Source organism: Schistocerca cancellata, chromosome 9 (genome assembly GCF_023864275.1).
Source record: "Schistocerca cancellata isolate TAMUIC-IGC-003103 chromosome 9, iqSchCanc2.1, whole genome shotgun sequence".
NCBI lineage: Eukaryota > Metazoa > Arthropoda > Insecta > Orthoptera > Acrididae > Schistocerca > Schistocerca cancellata.
In genome coordinates, this window is record NC_064634.1 from 520,876,932 (window position 1) to 520,897,846 (window position 20,915).

Consider the following 20,915-nt stretch of genomic DNA (forward strand, 5'->3'; position numbering starts at 1 on the left):
CAGACACAGTCCCTTTGGCTGTTCAGAGATGTCACTAAACCCACCCAAAGATGTAAACAACCACCCACGAGCAGCTCCTATTACACGGAGGGGGTCCGACAGCCACTCTGTTCCAATCATCCCACAAGGAAGGAGGTATACAGCTCGTGTTGTCTGTAGTTCGACCGTGCCTAGAGGGTCAATACCGCGGTTCGATCGCTTCCACATTGTTACCTTGTGCCAGGAGTGGCTCTCAATAAGGGAAGTGTCCAGTGAACCAAAGTGAAGTTGTTTGGACATGGAAGAGATACAGAGAGTCAGGAACTGTCGATAACATGCCTCGCTCAGGCCACACAAGGGCTACTACTGCAGTGGATGACCATTACCTACGGATTATGGGTCGAGGGAATCCTGACAGCAACGCTACCATGTCGAATAATGCTTTTCGTGCTGCCACAAGACGTCGTGTTACAACTGTGCGCAATAGGCTGCATGATGCGCAGCTTGGCGAGAGACGCCATGCAGCGCGGTACAGATGGGCCCAACAACATGCCGAATGGACCGCTCACGATTGGCATCACGTTCTCTTCATCAATGAGTGTCGCATATGCCTTGAACCACACAGTCATCGGAGACGTGTTTGGAGGCAACCCGGTCAGGCTGAACGCGTTAGACACACTGTCCAGCGAGTGCAGCACGGTGGAGGTTCGCTGCTGTTTTGGGGTGGGATTATGTGGGGCCGACGTACGCCGCTGGTGGTAATGGAAGGCGCCGTAACGGCTGTACGATAGTGCAACGATATCGGCAGCATATTGGCGAGGCATTCACCTTCATAGACGACAATTCGCGCCATCGTGCTCATCTTGTGAATGACTTCCTTCAGAATAACGACATCGTTCGACTACAGTGGCCAGCATGTTGTCCAGACATGAACTCTATCGAACATGGTTGGGATAGATTGAAAAGGGCTGTTTATGGACGACGTGACCACTCTGAGGGATCTACGCCGAATCGCCGTTGAGAAGTGGGACAATCTGGACGAGCAGTGTCTTGATGAACTTGTGGATAGTATGCCACGACGAATACAGGCGTGTACCAATGCAAGAGGATGTGCTACTGGGTATTAGAAGTACCGGTGTGTACAGCAATTTGGACCATCTAAAGGTTTTGCTGGTTGGTGGTACAACATGCAATATGTGGTTTTCATGAGCAGTAAAAAGGGCGGAAATGATATTTACGTTGATCTCTATTCCAATTATCTGTACACGTTCCGGAACTCTCAGAACCGAGGTGATAAAAAACTATTTTTGATGTGTGTGTAAGAGGCGATCAAAAAGGTTCCGTTTGAGGTCGTTGCTACAATGTACACGAAAGTAGCGCGACTCCGATGTAGGTATACAAGCACCGACCTGTGGGAATGGGATTAGTGTGACATTTGTATCTTTCCGACGTTCGTGTGGTAGATGCATAAATGTAAAATATGGCGACTTTGTTACCAAATGCGTCGAAACAGCAGTAGTGTGCTGTTACTGTTTTCTCGGGTGCCGCAGGATGAACACCGGCAGACATCCGTCGGAGAACCAAGAATGTGAATGGGGTAGTATGTCCGTCGAAAACGATCTTGTGGAGTGCTGCGCCAAGTTACGCGCTGGTCGCAATTCGACACAAGGCGCCGGTCGGTCTGGTAGAATTAAGCGGCGGACACTCGATCGTCAGCCCTATAGTGCCGGTCTCTCCGGCACGCGATTATCACGCCTTTGGTCCCTTAAAGAGGCCCAGAAGGGTCGACGATTCCCGCCGGACGGGGACGTGCAGCAGGAGGCTGTCTTGCCAAACTGGTGCGTCGCTGGGATCATTGAGTCAATGCTCACGTGAAGCGCGTCGTTTGCTGCGGCTCCTGTTTTTCCCTCGGTTTACTCCTGTTTGGAGTTCCCGCGCTTTCCTAGAGGGCGCTGTGGAGCGTCCGCTAGGGCGCCCGCTGTGTGCCGTGCCCAGGGCGGAGGAGGCAGTGGAGACGAGTGTTTGGCTCTGGACGACCGTTCTGCAGCGGGACGCTCGCTCCCTCTATGCTTAGTCTGGATGGGCCAAAAAACCCGGGGCGTGAGGACACGAGAGGCCGTAAATCTGTGGACAACGTTCGGTTTCCGTTCGTAGGCTGGGGAATCTAAGAAGTCCGTCAGCGGATGCCAATAACCTCTGTCGGGGCCTATCTCCCGGTGTTGTGGCAACGTTTCTCTGCTTTGAGTTTGTGGTCGGAAACTGCCTTGCGTGTGTGTTACTATCCCCTTGCACGATGGTGCATTTGTACGCCATACTGACTTAAGGCGCGAGTCGTAAAGAAGCACAAAAGGAAAAATTTTTTGGCTGTGAACCTTCTGCAAACTTTAGTTTTCCCATGGACGGCGTAGGTCACTGTTTGGATAAGCACGTTGCAAAATGTTAAATAACCTTGTACTGTCTGGTGGAGAGATAGAGCCAATTAATTTTATGGATGTCTGAAATGTGAGATTATGTTAATGTTCGAGAATATCTGTTGTGTTTTAGTATGTAGGCATATATAACTGTAGTCGTTATTGTGCATATATTCTTTTGTTAAGGAGATTAGTCCCTATGGCATTTAAGTGCTCTATTTAATTCTATTTAAAGTAGTGCTGGAGTTTCTATTTGGTAATCCGCCTAGCCACGACTGATGTCGGTTGCTCGGTCTGTCTGAAATGTTGGGCCTATTGGGTAGAAACCGTTATTGACTTGCTCTCCTCAGCTCCCGTATTGATACTACGGCGGTACTTCTAATCGAATCTCATTTGCAGAAGTTATCAATTCCAGGGAGCACAAATAAAGCTACCTTTGCCTCTGCAATTTTCGTCCGCTGGCCGGCAAGCTTCGGTTAATGATTAAAAATCGGCAACTGGTCTTCGTCCGACCTAGTGGCTCGTGTTAGACGTGTTCCATTTCCAGTCCGGGTAAATTTTTCCTCCAACTGGTGGAGCCATCCTCTTTCCCGAGCCACGCTGGGGTAAGAGTTGCCCGAGTGTCTATTGCCGCTCAGTGTTCCAGGAGAATGAAGTAAGAGGTTAATTATCCCACCGTTATGCCCAAGAAAGGCGAATTACAGTAGTTCTGGACAACCTAAGTGTTGTAAACTATTGGGATAGTTCTAGGCTTGGAGAAATTCCTGTTTGCTAAATTTAGCCTTCTGCGTCGGTAATCCGGCGTATTCCACGATCCAACATTGTTATAGAACTGAAAGATTTGGTTTTGATAAATTTGCTGAGACGTGACTTAATTATTTGCTATTGATGTTAATTGCTTTAAATGAATCTAATATAATTTGTGGTTATAATGGGTGACCGTCCTTAATGGTATAACATTTAATGTACGTCTGATTGTCCCCTATGTCACCTACTACTGGCTTCATTCAGAGACTGAAAAGGTAATCCTCGCTCAAGTTTATGGGACTTTATTAACCGTTCAACTTTATTGTTTATGGTCTTAAAATGTGCGTTAAAAAGGACTAGTTTTAGATTCCTATTGTTTATTAATTAGTTCTTAAGTTATATAACAAATATTACGAGTGCAAATATTCTTTCATTGTTACACTTGCTCGTTCTGTGGTTCACACTGAAGGGTGTGACAATAAATGCAAAATCTAAAGTGAAGCGTTGGGGCGAATTACTCCTTTCCCTAATCATTACCGTTAAAGATAACTGATTGTTTGCCGCTTGTTATTGAAACTGGTTGGGAGAATAGTTTGATAGAAAGAGTATATCATCACTCCGATTTTGCCTTATTGGCATCCAGATTCTGGACTGTAGGGCCTTCTGGCGGAAACATTTTAATCGCCCTTTATATCACAAGTCACGCAATGGAGAGTAGCATCCAGAGAGCCCTGTGTAATGCGGAATCGACCACCAGATGTCACCAGAGGCGGACCAGCCAGTATAAAAGGGGGAGGGGGGGGGGGGTCAGGAGAGGTCAGTGACTTGGAACGGCGTCCGGTCACTGGATGTCACCCGAGTAACAACACCGTCGGGGACATTTAAACTTGTCCGAAGCCTCACAGTGGAACGCACAGCTGAACGGCGACCAGGCACCCGGGCACCCGGGCACGGCCCACTTAACCGACAAACAGGGCCGTCGCGTGAAGTCAGCGGAAGGAACCGACCGTGACTTCTAAAACGCTACCGGAAGTCCAGCCAGCAAAATGACTGCTGGCGAAGAATTACAAGTAATTGCGGACAACGGCCGAGGACCTCCTCGTGAGCCACACATCTCTGTGGTCAATACTGACGACACCTGAGACACTGGATGACCGGAAACGAGTCATTTGTAGCGATGAATGACGCTGTGCTCTGTGGCTGTGCGTTTCGGTTTGGCGAATGCCTGCAAACCCTTACTTCGCGTCATGCGCGGTGCCAATAGTGAAATACGGAGGACTCTTTTTTTTTTAATGCAACAAGGATCACTGATTGCAAATATTTCATTAATCACTTACCGGTTTCAATAATTGTGCTAATCTTCAGATTGATCTAAAAAGAGAGCACATTTATGAAATTTTTTACCTAATAGTGGACTGTCAACAGTTAGAAACAGTATCGTAGCCAAAAACGTTAGTTTTGCACAGGGTTTTCGGAAATTCCTGTTAAAATCTTCTACGATATACATTAAAAGTGTAACCGTAAGCTGTATAACGGAATGCCGGACCGGGTGGCCAGCCAGGATTTTCCGCTTATCGCGGGCTGTTGCCTCACTGTCGGGCTATTCCAGAACGCCTCGCGGCCAGACCCGTGCGTCTACAACCTGTATTCGTACATCCATTGTGTATCTTCCGGCACAGGTGAGACATGTTACTTGAAAGTCGCTTGCCTGGAGTCGGCGGATAAATACGACACCGTTTCCGTACTATGACGGTTTCAATTCATCCACTTCTGCTTGAGGAACTGAATTAGACGCGAAGCAGTGCAGTTATTAGGTAACAATCAGAAACGAAACATAACTGAACATCTATTTATCACTTACGCACTTTTGTTTGCATTAACATTTAAATATTACTTTCTATACGAAAAGTGTGTTGGGTTCTTATTTGTTCTGCAATATTGTAAACACGTAATGTTTAAGATTTAATACAAACAAATGTGCTTCAGTGATATGTCTCGTTATGCTCCCTTTGGAATTATTGCCTAATAACGGTTGTGTGTCACGCTTAATTCAATTCCTCAGGCAAAAGTGAATGAGTTATACGTCTGAATTGAAACCGCCGTAGCCGGCAGTTGTGACCGAGCCGTTCTAGGCGCTTCAGTCCGGAACCGCGCGACTGCTACGGTCGCAGGTTCGAATCCTGCCTCGGGTATGGATGTGTGTAATGTCCTTAGGTTAGTTACGTTTAAGTAGTTCTAAGTTCTAGGGGACTGATGACCTCCAATGTTACGTCGCACAGTGCTCAGAGGCATTTTTTATTTAAACCGCTGTAGAACAGAAGCGCTACGTTTGCGGACGTGTGTTTGCATTCAAGCTATTATATACTCGTCGCTCTCTACAAGTCTTTTGCTTGCAAAGGAATTTCATAGCACCCTTTATATTACGATACTGTTTGTAACTGTTGATGACCTGCTATAAATATTTTCATAAATATGCACATCTCTTTGTAGATCAGTCTCAAGGTGATCATAACGCCCTTTGTAGATCGGTGTCAAGATGATCATAACGATTGGAACCGGTAAATGAATTTAAAAAAAATAACAGTGATCAGAGACTTGGAACTAAATCCGCGTCCGGACATCCTGCTTTAGGTATTCCGTACTTTTCCTAAATCACTTCAGGCAAATGCCGGGATGGTCCCTTCGAAAGGACAAGGCCGCTTTGCTTCTCCACGCTTTCCTAATCCGAGCCCGTGTTCCGTCTCTAATGACCTCGATGTCGACAGAGCGTTAAACACTAATTTCCTGTTACGATCGGAGATTGTTGTATTTACCGAATTTCGTAGCAGTGGATCGCTGTCACCTTCACAGTCACTATGTCACTCATCACATCAAAATAACGGAGAAGGTAGTGTTATAGAATGCGAGCGGTTTTAGCCCTTATGGGGCTAAGAAAACGCTGAGAGCGACAGAAGAAGTGTACAAATTTTACAGCGTCGTGTGTCGTGTACGGTAGAGGAACAGTCCCGAGGCGATGGACGTCTGTGTCAGGACGGAAACGCAGCGGTTTGTTGACAGTAACGTTCCCCACGTGGACTCGCCTGCGCGCATTGCCGACACCGACACCGACACGAATCCAGCGTAGCACTGGCGGAGACAGCGACAACGTCGACGTGGCTCCACAGCTACGTGTCCGGGTCACTACCGCCTACGATGTCGAGTCCTGAGCAAGAATGGGCTCCTATTCCTACACCCCGGTCACAGTATCTCTAGCAGATTTCGAGCAGTCAAAGAATGGACGCTCCTCATATTAATGTATAGGACAATAAAACGAGGGAAATTTTCAAAGTCGCAGAGCGAAGCATTGCGACAACGTCGACACGAGGCGGCCGTAATGAAAACATTTCGCCGGCGAGACTGGGTCAGGGCAAAACAAAATACTGGCGTTGGCACGAGACTCCAGCAGAATGCGGAGGCTCAGATCGAGCACACGCCGTCACGTCGGAAAGAAATGCTAAGGCGGCGAATGCAACGAAGGTTACCGAGAGCTTTTACGAAACAGTTCTGTACTACAGGAAAGTCACGAAGCGAGCACGGCTGAAAGGAAAACCGACGCTACCTCCGCAACAGCACGCCTTACGCGGTCATTACGAATGACGTCCGGTAAAGAATAGCCTCTACTTCGCTGCACAAATACCGATGCAGTTTAGCTCGTGAGGCAGCCGGTGGGACGGATCGGTGGCCGACGTGACGTCCACACTCGGTTCCTCGACTGCAGCGAAGTGACGTCTGGCACGAGTGTGGTGTAGATTTCCTGCACGGTACTGGGAGACGCGGCTGCCTCGCCATAATCACGAGTCGCGGAGTCGGACACCGCGGTGTGGCGGGACCTGGAGGTCTTTGCTCCCCGCCAGGATCAGGACACCACATTCCTGACATTATAGTGGACTGAACAGAGGCTGCCTGGACTGGAGGCCAACTCGACGGGTACACGGCACCTGCGATCGCGGTACGGCGCATGGCGAGGAAAGGCGGTGAGCGGGGGAGGGCAGCCCACAGCCGGGGGCCGCTCGCTGCGCACTGCCGGCGACCACTGGCCGCCGCAGGCCTGCCGAGGGAAACCGGCGAGGCGCGAGTGCCTCCCCTCACAGCACCAACTTGACTCGAGCCCTCCCAATACTCGCCTCTTGCGGTGCAGATGTACAGATGCAGAATGTTGTGTGTGAAGCTGTCGAGATCTTCCACATCACCGGCCGGAGTGGCCGAGCGGTTAAAGCCGCTACAGTCTGGAACCGCACGACCACTACGGTCGCAGGTTCGAATCCTGCCTCGGGCATGGATGTGTGTGATGTCCTTAGGTTAGTTAGGTTTAAGTAGTTCTAAGTTCTAGGGTACTTATGACCACAGCAGTTGAGTCCCATAGTGCTCAGAGCCATCTTCCACATCGTAGCGAACCGTCGCAAATGCGTTACAGGAGACGATTATAACTAACTTTCATTTCATATTTTTCAGGAGGCTCCATCTTGCGCATGTTCAGCAGTTGGCTCGGTGAGGACGTGTTCTACGAAAGACTCAACGAGTATCTTATTTCTCAGTAAGTGTCAGCTATACAGATATTTAAAACTCTGCGCATACTTGACTGCTATCCAGTGGATTAGTACCGTCAAAATAACATTTAACTGTAGTGGTCGGGGGATAGCAGCTTTTTGAAAGTGCAGTACCAATTTATGTTTATGCTCTTCAGGGGTATGCTGCCGGATACGGTCGTCTTCACTAGACGATATTTCGGCGATGCATCTGGCCGCTATCTTCAGGTGGGCTGCTGGATAGAGTAGGGAAGGTGTATACTTTATTTATTTTGGAACAATTTATTTAGCGATGGAGTATATTTATCACACTGATACAAGACACGTGCTCGGGGTCATGCCACAGACCTGTAAACTACTCCTGAATAACGCTCTGAAGACACGCTAACAGCTCCTGATTTACCGAAATACACTCCTGGAAATTGAAATAAGAACACCGTGAATTCATTGTCCCAGGAAGGGGAAACTTTATTGACACATTCCTGGGGTCAGATACATCACATGATCACACTGACAGAACCACAGGCACATAGACACAGGCAACAGAGCATGCACAATGTCGGCACTAGTACAGTGTATATCCACCTTTCGCAGCAATGCACGGGATACATGCGGACGTGCATTGTCCTGTTGCAACAGCAAGTTCCCTTGCCGGTCTAGGAATGGTAGAACGATGGGTTCGATGACGGTTTGGATGTACCGTGCACTATTCAGTGTCCCCTCGACGATCACCAGTGGTGTACGGCCAGTGTAGGAGATCGCTCCCCACACCATGATGCCGGGTGTTGGCCCTGTGTGCCTCGGTCGTATGCAGTCCTGATTGTGGCGCTCACTTGCGCGGCGCCAAACACGCATACGACCATCATTGGCACCAAGCAGAAGCGACTCTCATCGCTGAAGACGACACGTCTCCATTCGTCCCTCCATTCACGCCTGTCGCGACACCACTGGAGGCGGGCTGCACGATGTTGGGGCGTGAGCGGAAGACGGCCTAACGGTGTGCGGGACCGTAGCCCAGCTTCATGGAGACGGTTGCGAATGGTCCTCGCCGATACCCCAGGAGCAACAGTGTCCCTAATTTGCTGGGAAGTGGCGGTGCGGTCCCCTACGGCACTGCGTAGGATCCTACGGTCTTGGCGTGCATCCGTGCGTCGCTGCGGTCCGGTCCCAGGTCGACGGGCACGTGCACCTTCCGCCGACCACTGGCGACAACATCGATGTACTGTGGAGACCTCACGCCCCACGTGTTGAGCAATTCGGCGGTACGTCCACCCGGCCTCCCGCATGCCCACTATACGCCCTCGCTCAAAGTCCGTCAACTGCACATACGATTCACGTCCACGCTGTCGCGGCATGCTACCAGTGTTAAAGACTGCGATGGAGCTCCTTATGCCACGGCAAACTGGCTGACACTGACGGCGGCGGTGCACAAATGCTGCGCAGCTAGCGCCATTCGACGGCCAACACCGCGGTTCCTGGTGTGTCCGCTGTGCCGTGCGTGTGATCATTGCTTGTACAGCCCTCTCGCAGTGTCGGAACAAGTATGGTGGGTCTGACACACCGGTGTCAATGTGTTCTTTTTTCCATTTCCAGGAGTGTAATTTCAGTACAGACGTGCAGACTTGTCCTAAATAATGCAGTACACAGATGTGCAGATACGAAATCAACTCGTAAACTGCCCAAATAAATCGTAATGCAGCCTACAGACCTGCTCACAAAATAATGCAGCAGATCCATAATCGACATACGCAGACACCGTCTACCACCCCCTGTCCAGTAGACCACACAGGAGGCTACCTGCAACCCCGCAAAGTGACACAGACGTCAGCTGTCGTACCGCACGGCAATGCCCACACGAATGAGGTGGCTACGTCCCTTTCGTACGCGACACCTGAGAAACTGCTCTCAGAATACGTGCTCGCCTAGGCACCGTTGCCGATGCGACCGGCCGGATGCGCACACACTGCGGGCGTGCCCGCGCCGTCACAGACGTGCGCCGCCGCCGGATGAGGCTGAGAGTTGCCTCTGTTTCCAGATCTACAGTCACTGTTATACTGACGTCTCAGATCTCTAATGCGAACTCGTGCAGCTGCCGTATGCGAGACATCTCTGGGCAGCACGTGTCTTTACCGTTGGTTGCAGAGTAGCACACGGTGCATTGTTCCTAGTGCGACATGAGAGAAGCGTCTAACCGTGCTTAACAGCAAATAGTGCAAAATAACATCGAATGCACTCTTCCCAGAGGTCCTAACGTGATACCAGAGTCCATCACGTGTTACTCTTCCTGCTTTCAACACACACAAGCGTTCCCACTGCAGTGCAGAGGCTCCTACATCCTAGCACTAAGGATGTGAATGATTCGAGCAATATGATTGGATCTTATCTAATTTTCTCGCTGAATTACTGATGCCTTCGGTATCGGAGCACCATCCACCTTTTCTTTCTTTCTGCAAACAGGGATTTCAGTGGTAAATTATTTTGCACAGACCTCTCAATTGCATTGACAGTTAAACCTGCAAAGTTGTCTACAGATCATCAAATACATACGAGACTCACAAGAATATTGGAAGCCAGGAACATATTTACCAGTGTAACTACATTTAAGTATTGTGATTGCTGCTACAGTCTGACACCAATCGATGTACAGATAATGTCTCCTCTTGACGGCTGTGCTTCTGGAACGAATCTCAGTATCTATAGCGCACATAATTTTCCGTGCAAAACATCTCCTTCATACCCTTGCGGTTAATGATGTGCTGAATCTATACATCCCTCTCGGTAGGACACACACTCATCCTCTCTAGTCATGCCACAGTAATTTTACAATGTAATATATACAAATTTTACACTACATAAGCCGCAGAAACTTTACAATGCAGTATATACACATTTTACACAAACACTACAGTTTTCTTTTATATCTGAACAGCACCTGAAAAAATTATGGTGTACCTACACTCACAGCAGCTATATGTCTGTCCTAGGGAAGCACCGTCAGCCTTTCTTTTCTTTCTACAGACGTGACATTCAGCGACAATAAACTATTTCACACTGATCACCATATTGCACAGACAACCAAACCTCACAAAGTAGCATACGTATCGTCAAATACGGAAAGACTCTTACTCAGTTACACTGCTCTCGCACTGAGGACAGGATCTTGAATATTAGAGTGTGAAACCGATCTTCAGCTGAGCAATATATCACCACATACCGTGTCGATGTAGTAAACATACAATTCGTGTCCTCCACAATACAAAATCATCCCTTTTACATCAGAAAGCCGTCAATAGATCGAACTCACCCTCAGAACTATTGAGCAAGGACTGGCTCCTCTCGCCCTCCCTCAGTACAAGTGTGTTACTATTCTGTACCAGTCCTGCCTGCTTGCTCACGTTTCTACACCCATCTCCAGACTCTGGGATTACAAGAACATATCTAATTTTGCATGGTTCGCACACAGCAGTATCCTACCGATCGCTCACCCAATGCCAATTCGAAGATAAAGGCTGGGAATTATTTCTATACCAGCCTGAAACTTTAGCTAGATGGAGCATGATGTAGACCACTGAGTAACTAGAAATAAACAGACGAAAAATGATATTTCCACCCGCGAATACCGGTCTCAGTGATATAACAGATTCGAAACCATCCCTATAATTTACAAGGTCAACTAAGTTGTTTCTCATGTCTATGAAACCGGAAAAAGTGTCTTCCACATGCTATATACACCCCACAATCGATCTTCTCTCAACTAAATGAAGGCGCGAAATGTTTCACAAGCAGCCAACCGAACAATTTACATGGGAGGAAATAATGATCCAGCACAAACTCACCTCCATATTCATTCTCAAATTTCCATGTGAACACGAAAACTATCCAACACATACTAAGTATTAGTTCGCTATTTCGTAGTCTAGAGGACAACCCCTTAATTCATCTACATTCCTACATTCCAACAGGCCTCGCCATTCTGACAGCTCCTACTGTTAAAGGGAAACGTGAATCACCCCCGCACAGGTCACCGGCTCTGCAGGCCGAGCATGCACAGGTAGAATCAATCGTCCTAAGAAATCGGTCACATATATATTTCATGCCTGTACTTACAACTAAATGTTACAGTCATGGTCTCAGTTGAATGACATTCAATAATGAGCGAAGTATCGGAAATACACCCTGTTGATGGCTATGGATCTGGAAATAGAAATATCAGTACCATTCTAATGAGCTGAGATACTCATCCCTTTGCTATCACAGTACTAGAAATCCATAGCTTTCTTATGAATCGCCGGCCGCGGTGGTCTAGCGGTTCTAGGCGCTCAGTCCGGAGCCGCGCGACTGCTACGGTCGCAGGTTCGAATCCTGCCTCGGGCATGGATGTGTGTGATGTCCTTAGGTTAGTTAGGTTTAAGTAGTTCTAAGTTCTAGGGGACTGATGACCATATATGTTAAGTCCCATAGTGCTCAGAGCCATTTGAACCATCTGAACCTTATGAATCGACATAGTCATTTCCTTTGCATATATTAGAACACAAACACATATTTTATAAGCTAGATGCTCAAGGCGAACCTATCATGCGCCCACTACTACTAAGTATAATAATTCGTCAATAACTGATTACCTATGATACAAAATAATACTGAGAGAAAATTAGCGATGGATGGATATGTTTCATAAGTTTTTCTTGTGAGTGATACCACTGTGTCTTAGAAAGAGAGCCGTAATCGTCTCACATGTTAAAAAAACCGATCACAACAGCTACTGTATGTTACTGTCACAAGCGATCTTGGTTATACAGGTGCACACAAGTATCGATCCTAAAAGCTATACTTGCTTTATAAATCCACGTATGGCATTACCTACAAATCACGTGGGTTTTCCAGACAAATAATGATATGGTGATTGTCTTGCAAACCACCTAATGTTATAAAACCCGATCCTAACAACTACTGTATGTTACTGTCACAAGCAGTCTTGGTTCTACATATGCTTACAAGTGTCAATGTTAAAAGCTATACCCACTTTACAAATCGAGGTACGACATTACCTCTGAATAAGGTTTGTTTTTTGCCCAGACAAATACCGTGACGGCGATCGCAGGAGTATATTGTGTCAGATCAACACGTGGCCGACGGCGCAACCTCGTGATAAAATCGCTGCATTTTGAAAGTGATTCGGCTAAGGAACGTGATATGTAAGCGGTATTTGTGACTCCCTCACGCCACCCAGCTAAAATTTTCTACAGTATTTGTAGCGCATTCTGTTTCGATCCCTTGTCAGAGGTTTGGTGATATATCCACTGAGCTGTAGGTGATGGTTGATTCAGAAGGATCACAAACAGTAGTAGATGGTGTGCTAATTGAGGTCGTACGAAAATGGACACTAGCTTCTTAGAACTGCAGTGTTACGCTATCCACTAGAAATGATGGTTGGGATTTGGAAACAGGTGTTTCCATTGAAGCAGATACATGCTTTGGATCACAGCCACAAGTGGATCATATTTTTGGCACTCACATGTCTCGAAATGAGTTGCCTTTCCTGAACCTAGCTGCTACAGTAAAATTTCAACGTGGTTTTAGTCACCCTCTACGCATCTTGCAACTGATTCTATTCCTACAGCTTAGCGTATTTAATCGTTCCATTTTAAGGCAGAACTGAGCAGAAGTTGGAGAAAACTATATCCAGCACCTTCTGCAACCCGTGTAGAAACTGAACGACCTGAGTTAGTGTGACAGGACCGTGTTTTGACCATTATGCAGAAATGCGCACTTTGTGGTGTGTCCCCAAACTACATACCAGAACTACACATCCGCGTCCATTCACATCAATCAGCCCAACATGCTATAATCGTTATTCTCTACCCCCCATAGAGAAAAATTACGAACTATAAAAGCTCCACCAACTTCATCTAATTTAGAAGTCACCAAGGCACCGATGCTGGCGCAATGATGCATTGCTGTGGTGTGGTCCAGAGCGGAGAAAGAGATTTCACAATACTCCCCAGAATAGCATTCCTAACAATTTAGCCAGTTCCGTCAAACTGCTGCCGCTACTGCTGCCGGTGTGGCACGATCCTATTAAATATACAGGCACTGCAGACTCCATTTTAAAGTTTGATCACCTGCACTGTAGGATGATGATCGTATCCCACAGACTATACTGTAAGTCACAAGAGATGCTCCCTGTGTTCCTGTGCCATTGTTTGAAACATTGTTTTCTAACATGGTTTTGTACACTGCAAAACATTTCATTTTTCTGCCACGATTTCGAGTCCTGTGCCATGCTCTAAACTGACATTAAGAAGTTCTGATCCACAGCTTCTCGCACAAAACTAGACATCGCACAGTGTAAATCGTGTCGTTACGATGGCTACCGTAAGACGCCACACATTGGATGCTTTTAAATAAAAGACAGTTACAACATAAGGAAACTAGCTGCATTGTGAAGTGTTTTCAAACTGATGTCCGAAAGTGATTGACGACTTTAAACTCTTTTGTCACAATAATGGAATAGATGATGGCTCTGCATCCACTTTCGACTGATTCTTCATATTGCAGTCATGTACGTGATCCCTGTGTCATGTTTAAATTTCAGAATGACTATGGAGGTGCGTTTGCGCTGGACCATTATTCCCTCCCATGTAAATTGTTCGGTTGATTGCTTCTACACATTTTGCGCCATAATTTAGTTGAGAGAAGATCGATTGTGGGGTGTATCTAGCAAGTGGAAGACATTTTTTTTGGTTTTATAGACATGAGAAACACCTTAGTTGACCTTGTAAATTATAGGGATGGTTTCGAATCTGTTATATCACTGAGATCGGTATTTGTGGGTGGAAATATCATTTTTCGTCTGTTTATTTCTAGTTACTCAGTGGTCTAGAGCATGCTCCATCCAGCTATAAGTTCCGGGTTTATATAGAAATAAATCCCAGTTCATATCTTCGGAATTACATTGGGTGAGCTATCGGTAGGATACTGCTGTGTGTGAACCGTGCTAAATTACATGCGTTCTTGTAATCCCAGGGTCTGGAGATGGGTGTAGAAACGCAAATAAGCAGGCAGATCAAGACCAGAAACAGTATTGTGTTTTTACCAAGGAGGAGGGGGGAAACGAGCCAGTCTTTGCATAACTGTTCTGAGAGTGACATCAATCCATGGAGGATATGAATTGTATGTTTACTACATCGACACGGTATGCGGATATATATTGCTCAGTTGGAGATCGGTTTCATGCTCTAATATTCGTTCTCCTGTCCTCAGTGGGAGAGCAGTGTAATTGAGTAAGAGTCTTTCCGTATTCGATTATACATATGGTTCTTTGCAAGTTGTAGTTGTTGATGCAATATGGTGATCGGTGTAAAATAGATTATTGCCACTGAATGTCACGTCTGTAGAAAGAAAAAAAAGGCTGACGGTGTTACCCGAGGACTGACGAGCCTCATGACATATAGCCGGTGTAAGTGTAAGCATACTATAATTTTGTCGGGTGCTGTACAGATATAAAACTAAACTGCAGTGTTTGAGTAAAATGTGTTTATATTGCGTTGTTAAGTTACTGTGGCTCATGTTGTGTACAATGTGTATATACAGCATTGTAAAGTTACTGTGGTTTATGTTGTGGCATGACTAGAGAGGATGACTGTGTCCTATCGAAAGGAATGTATAGATTCAGCACATCATTAATCGCAAGGGTATGAAGGAGATGTTTTGCACAGAAAATTATGTGTGCTATAGATACTGAGATTCGTTCCAGAAGCACAGCCGTCAAGAGGAGACATTATCTGTACATCGATTGGTGTCAGACTGTAGCAGCAATCACAATATTTAATTGTAGTTACACCGGTAAATATTTTCCTGGCTTCCAATATTCTTGTGAGTCTCGTATGTATTTGATGATCTGTAGACAACTTTGCAGGTTTAACTGTCAATGCAATTGAGAGGTCTGTGCAAAATAATTTACCACTGAAATCCCTGTTTGCAGAAAGAAAGAAAAGGTGGATGGTGCTTCGATACCGACAGCATCAATAATTCGGCAGGTAAATTTGATAAGAGCCAATCATAATGCTCGATTCATTCACATCTTTTGTGCTGGGATATAGGAGCCTCTACATAGTGGTGGGAACGTTTGTGTGTGTTGAAAGCAGGAAGGGTAACACGTAATGAGTATCACGTTAGGACCTCTGGGAAGAGTGCATTCGATGTTATTTTGCACTATTTGCTGTTAAGCACGGATAGACACTTCTCTCATGCCACGCTAGGATCAATGCACAGTGTGCTACTCTGTAATCAACGGTAAAGAGACGTGATGCCCTGAGGTGTCTCGCATACGGGATCTGCGTTAGCATGCCTTGAAGTTCTGTGACATCAGTATAACACTGACTGTATGTCAAATTTCACCTGTGTCTGGCAGCAGCTCACAGCACGTCCCAGGAGCGTCTGCACTCCTGCCCGGTAGCATCAGCATTGGTGCCTAGGTGAACACATATTTTTAGAGGAATTTCTCAGGTATCAAGTATGAAAGGGATGTCGCTGCCTCATACATGCAGGCATTCGTGGGTGGTTTGACAGCTGACAGCTGTGTCACTTTGCAGGGCTACAGGTGGCCTCATATGTGGTCTACTGGACAGGTGGTGGCAGACTGTGTCTGCATATGTTGATTACTTATCCACTGCATTATTTCGTGAGCAGGCTGAACTATGCAGTTTACAAGTTGATTACATGTCTGCACATCTGTGTACTGCATTATTTAGGAGGAGTCTGCATGTCTGTACTGAAATAATTTCGGTAATTTAGAAGCTATTCGTGTGTCTTCAGAGCGTTATTTAGGAGTAGTTTACATGTCTGAGGCGTGACTCCATTTATGTGTTTTGTATCAGTGTTTTAAATATATGTACTTCATCCCTAAATAAACTCTTCCAAAATAAATAAAGTACACTCCTTCCTTACTGTATCCAGCAGCCCAGCGCAGGCTGAGTCATTTATGCGCCATTTTCCCCCTCCAGACCACCATCTTGGATTATGTCACAGGAGGGATGACAGCACCCTCTAGTGGCAGTATTGTGTACTAGGTCAGTTGGAGTGCAGACCTCCTGGCGAACACACTGAATGGTGTTGCTGTCTCTAATTGTTTAAATAAAGACTGGTGCACGATTACAACAGTTGATGATTAGCAAGCACGTTTGCCGAGTCTTTTAGATGGATTATTATTTTGACAATTTACCAGTTGTGTGGGTCTCTTGGCGTAAATGTATTGCACTGTTTACGAGTGGTTTGCATGTATGTAGTCTGTGCAATGCGTCATTTGCAAAAAACTGCTGATTTATCAAAGTGGGGAACAATTGAGAATGGGGTGCTGAAAGGTTCAGTCTTGGGTCCACTGCTGTTCTTAATATATATTAATGACTTGGCAATCTATATTCACATGGTACTTTTTGATGATGATACAAGTATAGCTATCGCACCCAACAGACAAGAATTAACTGGTGAAATTGTAAACAATAGTTTTCAGAAAATCATTAAGGGATTCTCTGCAAATGGGCTCTCATTAAACTTTGACAAAACACAGTATGTACAGTTCTACACAGTAAATGGAATGACACCACTAATAAATATAGACTTCGATCAGATATCGCTAGCTAAGGTAGAATATTCAAAATTTCTAAGTGTTTGCATTGATGAGAGGTTGCACTGGAAAAAACACACTGAAGGTCTGCTGAAACGTTTGAGTTCAGCTACTTAAGCTGTTAGGGTCTTTGCAAATTTTGGCGATATACATCTCAGTATATTAGCTTACCACACCTATTTCATTCTCTGCTTTCATATGGCATCATATTCTGGGGTAACTCATCATTGAGTAAAAGAGTGTTCATTGCACAAAAGCGTGTAATCAGAATAATTGCTGGTGCTCATCCAAGATCATCCTGCAGACACTTATTTAAAGAGATAGAGATACTCACAGTATATATATTCACTTATGAAACTTGTTAGTAACAATCCAAACGAATTCAAAAGTAATAGCAGTGTACATGGCTACAACACTAGGAGAAAGAACGTTCTTCGCTACTCAAGGCTAAATCTAACTTTGGCTCAGAAGGGGGTAAATTATGCTGCTACAAAAGTTTTTGGACATTTACCTAATACCATCAAAAGTCGGACAGATAGCCATATAGCATTTAAAAGGCAATTAAAAGAATTTCTTAATGGCAACTCCTACTCATTAGATGAATTTTTGGGTATAGTAAGTGGGTATTTTCTGAACACCCACAAAAAAAGTAAATAAAAATTAAAATATTAAGTGTCGTATAACATTTTGTGTAATGTAATATCTTGTATAGACATCTTTTATTAGCTGACGTGTTCCACATCATTACAAAGTGTCGTATTCATGATCTATGGAATAAGTACTAATCTAATCTAATTTTGACAGTTTACAAACAGCAGATGCATTTGTAGAGCATCATACATGAGTTATTTAGGAGTGGTTTGCAGGTCTGTATGCTGTGTGGCATGTCTAGAGCATGTGTTCAGTGTCACTGTGATAAATATACTCCATCCCTAAATAAATTGTTCCAAAATAAATAAAGTACACCCCTTCCTCTCTCCAGCAGCCCAGTGCAGGCTTAGTCCTTTTCCCACCAATCTCTAGGAAGAGGTGGTGATCGGGTGACTTAGGTTAGTAGAGGTAGCACAAGTGACCTATCTTCCCGCGATTTTCTTAGGTTCGTAGAGAAACCACAAGTGACCTTTCTTTACTGACAAAATTCAATCTTGGCGCCAGTTCCTAGGAAGATGTGGCAGACAGAAGACTTAGCTTAGTGGAAGCAGCCCAAGTGACCTATCTTCCTGCGATTTTCTTAGGTTAGTAGAGATAACTGTGATGTAATGCATTATCCTGTTGCAATTTGCACTTTGTGCCATTTCTCTGGGGGAGGGTGGTTAGTTTAGTGGAGGTAGCCCAATTGACCTATCTTCCCGCCAAAATTCAAACTTCCCGCCAAAAGCCGCCATCTTGGAGGACGTCACAGCCACCATCTTGGATGACGACATCGCCACCATCTTGGATAATGGTACTTTGGCGTAGAACCATACTTTGTCCCAATACTGCAGTCGCTTATACATGGCTTATAAAGGAGCCGCCGTTTCTGGTGTTTCTTCAGTTCAGACGAGATTGTGTACTCAGTGATCGCACCTGAAGATGGCGGGCAGATGGATAGTCAAAATTTCGTATAGTGAAGATGACCATATCCTGCAGCATATCCGTGGAGAGCATAAACGTGAAAGGCGCTGGGAAAATCTATGGAATAACATTCAGTACCAATTGTTTGCATCCTTCAGACAATGAGGTACTGTTCGATAATTATAATCTCTAATGTAACATCACCATCATTATGTCACTACACGACAAATGTCAGATCTCATACATGACATCTGCTGCCCAACACAGCAGATCATATTTCACCTGATGGTAAAAGAAATGGATTATGGAACAAAATCGAGGAATCGCTTCAGAGTTACTGTGTGTGTGTGTGTGTGTGAGCGCCCGCTCTGGGAATGTTCATATTCTCATGACGTATTACTTCAGCCATAAAACTGCAGAAATTCAACCGTACATGAACTTTGTCTGCTGCCAACATTTCCGCTGTAAAATGTCCTACGGTAGAATTAAAGCTCAGGGGATAGGAAATCAATGGTAAGATTTGCTGGTGACATCGCTATCCTCATTGAAAGTGATCAAGAACTACTCAGGGCATGCTGAGTGGCACGAACAGTCTAATGAGTAGAGATGTGAATTGAGGGCACATCGGAGAAAGAGAGTAGGAGAAGTGAGAGTAGCAATAAACTTAACGTAAATACTGTAGAAGTAGACCAAGTTAAAGAATTCTGATAACTTGAAAGCAAAATAAAACATGACGGACGAAACAAGGAGAATTTAAAATGCGGACAAGTACAGCTAAAGAGCGTATTACTGACCAAGATAAGTCTACTCGTGTCAACCATCGGTGATAAATTCATGATGAAATTTCTGAGAATGTACGTTTTGAACATAGCATTCTATTGTAGTGAACTGCGAACTGTGGGAAAACCGGAACAGAAAAGAATGAAAGCATTGGAGATGAGGAGCTACAGAAGAATGTTTCATATTAGGTGGACTGATAATAATGTAAGGAATGAGGTAGTCCTCCACATAATCTACGAAGAAAGAAACGTGTGAACAACAAAGACGAGAAGACAGAATGGGAAGACTGGACCTCTGTTAAGACATCAAGGAATGCCTACATGGTGTCCACCTGCTTAGCTGGGTGGTAACGTGCTCGCCTCCCATGCAAGCGGACCCGGGTTCGAATCGCAGCCGGGTTGGATATCTTCCCCGTTCGGGGGCTGGGTGTCCCCAGTGTCCCCAATGTCCCCAGTATCACTTCATCCCCATCATCGGCGCGCAAGTCGCCCAATGTGGCGTCGACTGAAATAAGACTTGCACTTGGTGGCCAAACTTCCCCGAATGGGGCCTCCCAGCCAACGATGCCATACTCTCATTTCCATTTTTTTTAGCTACATGGTACTAGAGAGCGCTGACCTGTAAGGGAAGACATAGATAGGAATGTGACCAACAAATAATAGAGTTCGTAGTTTGCAAGTGTTACTATGAGATGAAGATGTTGGCGCAGGAGAAGAATTCTCGGCGGACCGCATCGGACCGGTCAGAAAACTTGACGAGAGCAAGCCGAAATATTTGCACCAGATAAAGTTTGGTTACGGCTTAATTCCCACAATTTTATTCTTCATCTCTACAATAGCTCGATGCCCATCTCGAATGGGAAGTGATCCTAATATCAAGATTTCGCCTGTAAACGCTGGTTAACGGAAAGTTGACGAAAGACGGAGTTATTGTACGTAAACCATGGTACGTGGTCTGCTGGACAGAGGAGAAGCCGCTCTGTCTCTCGCGGCTTCAATTGCTCGCTAACGGCAGCTGTGTACCACAGTGGTAACTGCCAAAAGCATACATGCTTCTAATAGTAACGTGTGATTGTAGCTTGTGTTCCAAAACTGAACAGCATAGAGACAGAGGTGATGACACATCCTACTGGACCTGACCGTACTTTTTCAGGACAATGCTCAAGCACGTACAGTGCAAGCTGTGACTGATGGGGCTGCTAAGTGTTGTAACACTGCACTCCCCTGACTTAAGCCCTAGTGAGTTCAACTCGAT

At 45.5% G+C, this 20,915-nt stretch overlaps 1 protein-coding gene across 1 annotated transcript in view; it reads left to right on the forward strand.

Moving 5' to 3' along the window:
- The window catches only part of LOC126101542 (aminopeptidase N-like), a 145,947-nt gene that overhangs the window by 60,214 nt on the left and 64,818 nt on the right, over nt 1–20,915 (forward strand). Inside the window, exon 7 of the mRNA XM_049912181.1 lies at nt 7,629–7,710. Within this exon, the coding sequence (XP_049768138.1) occupies nt 7,629–7,710 (82 nt within the window). The remainder of the gene's footprint in view (nt 1–7,628; nt 7,711–20,915) is intronic.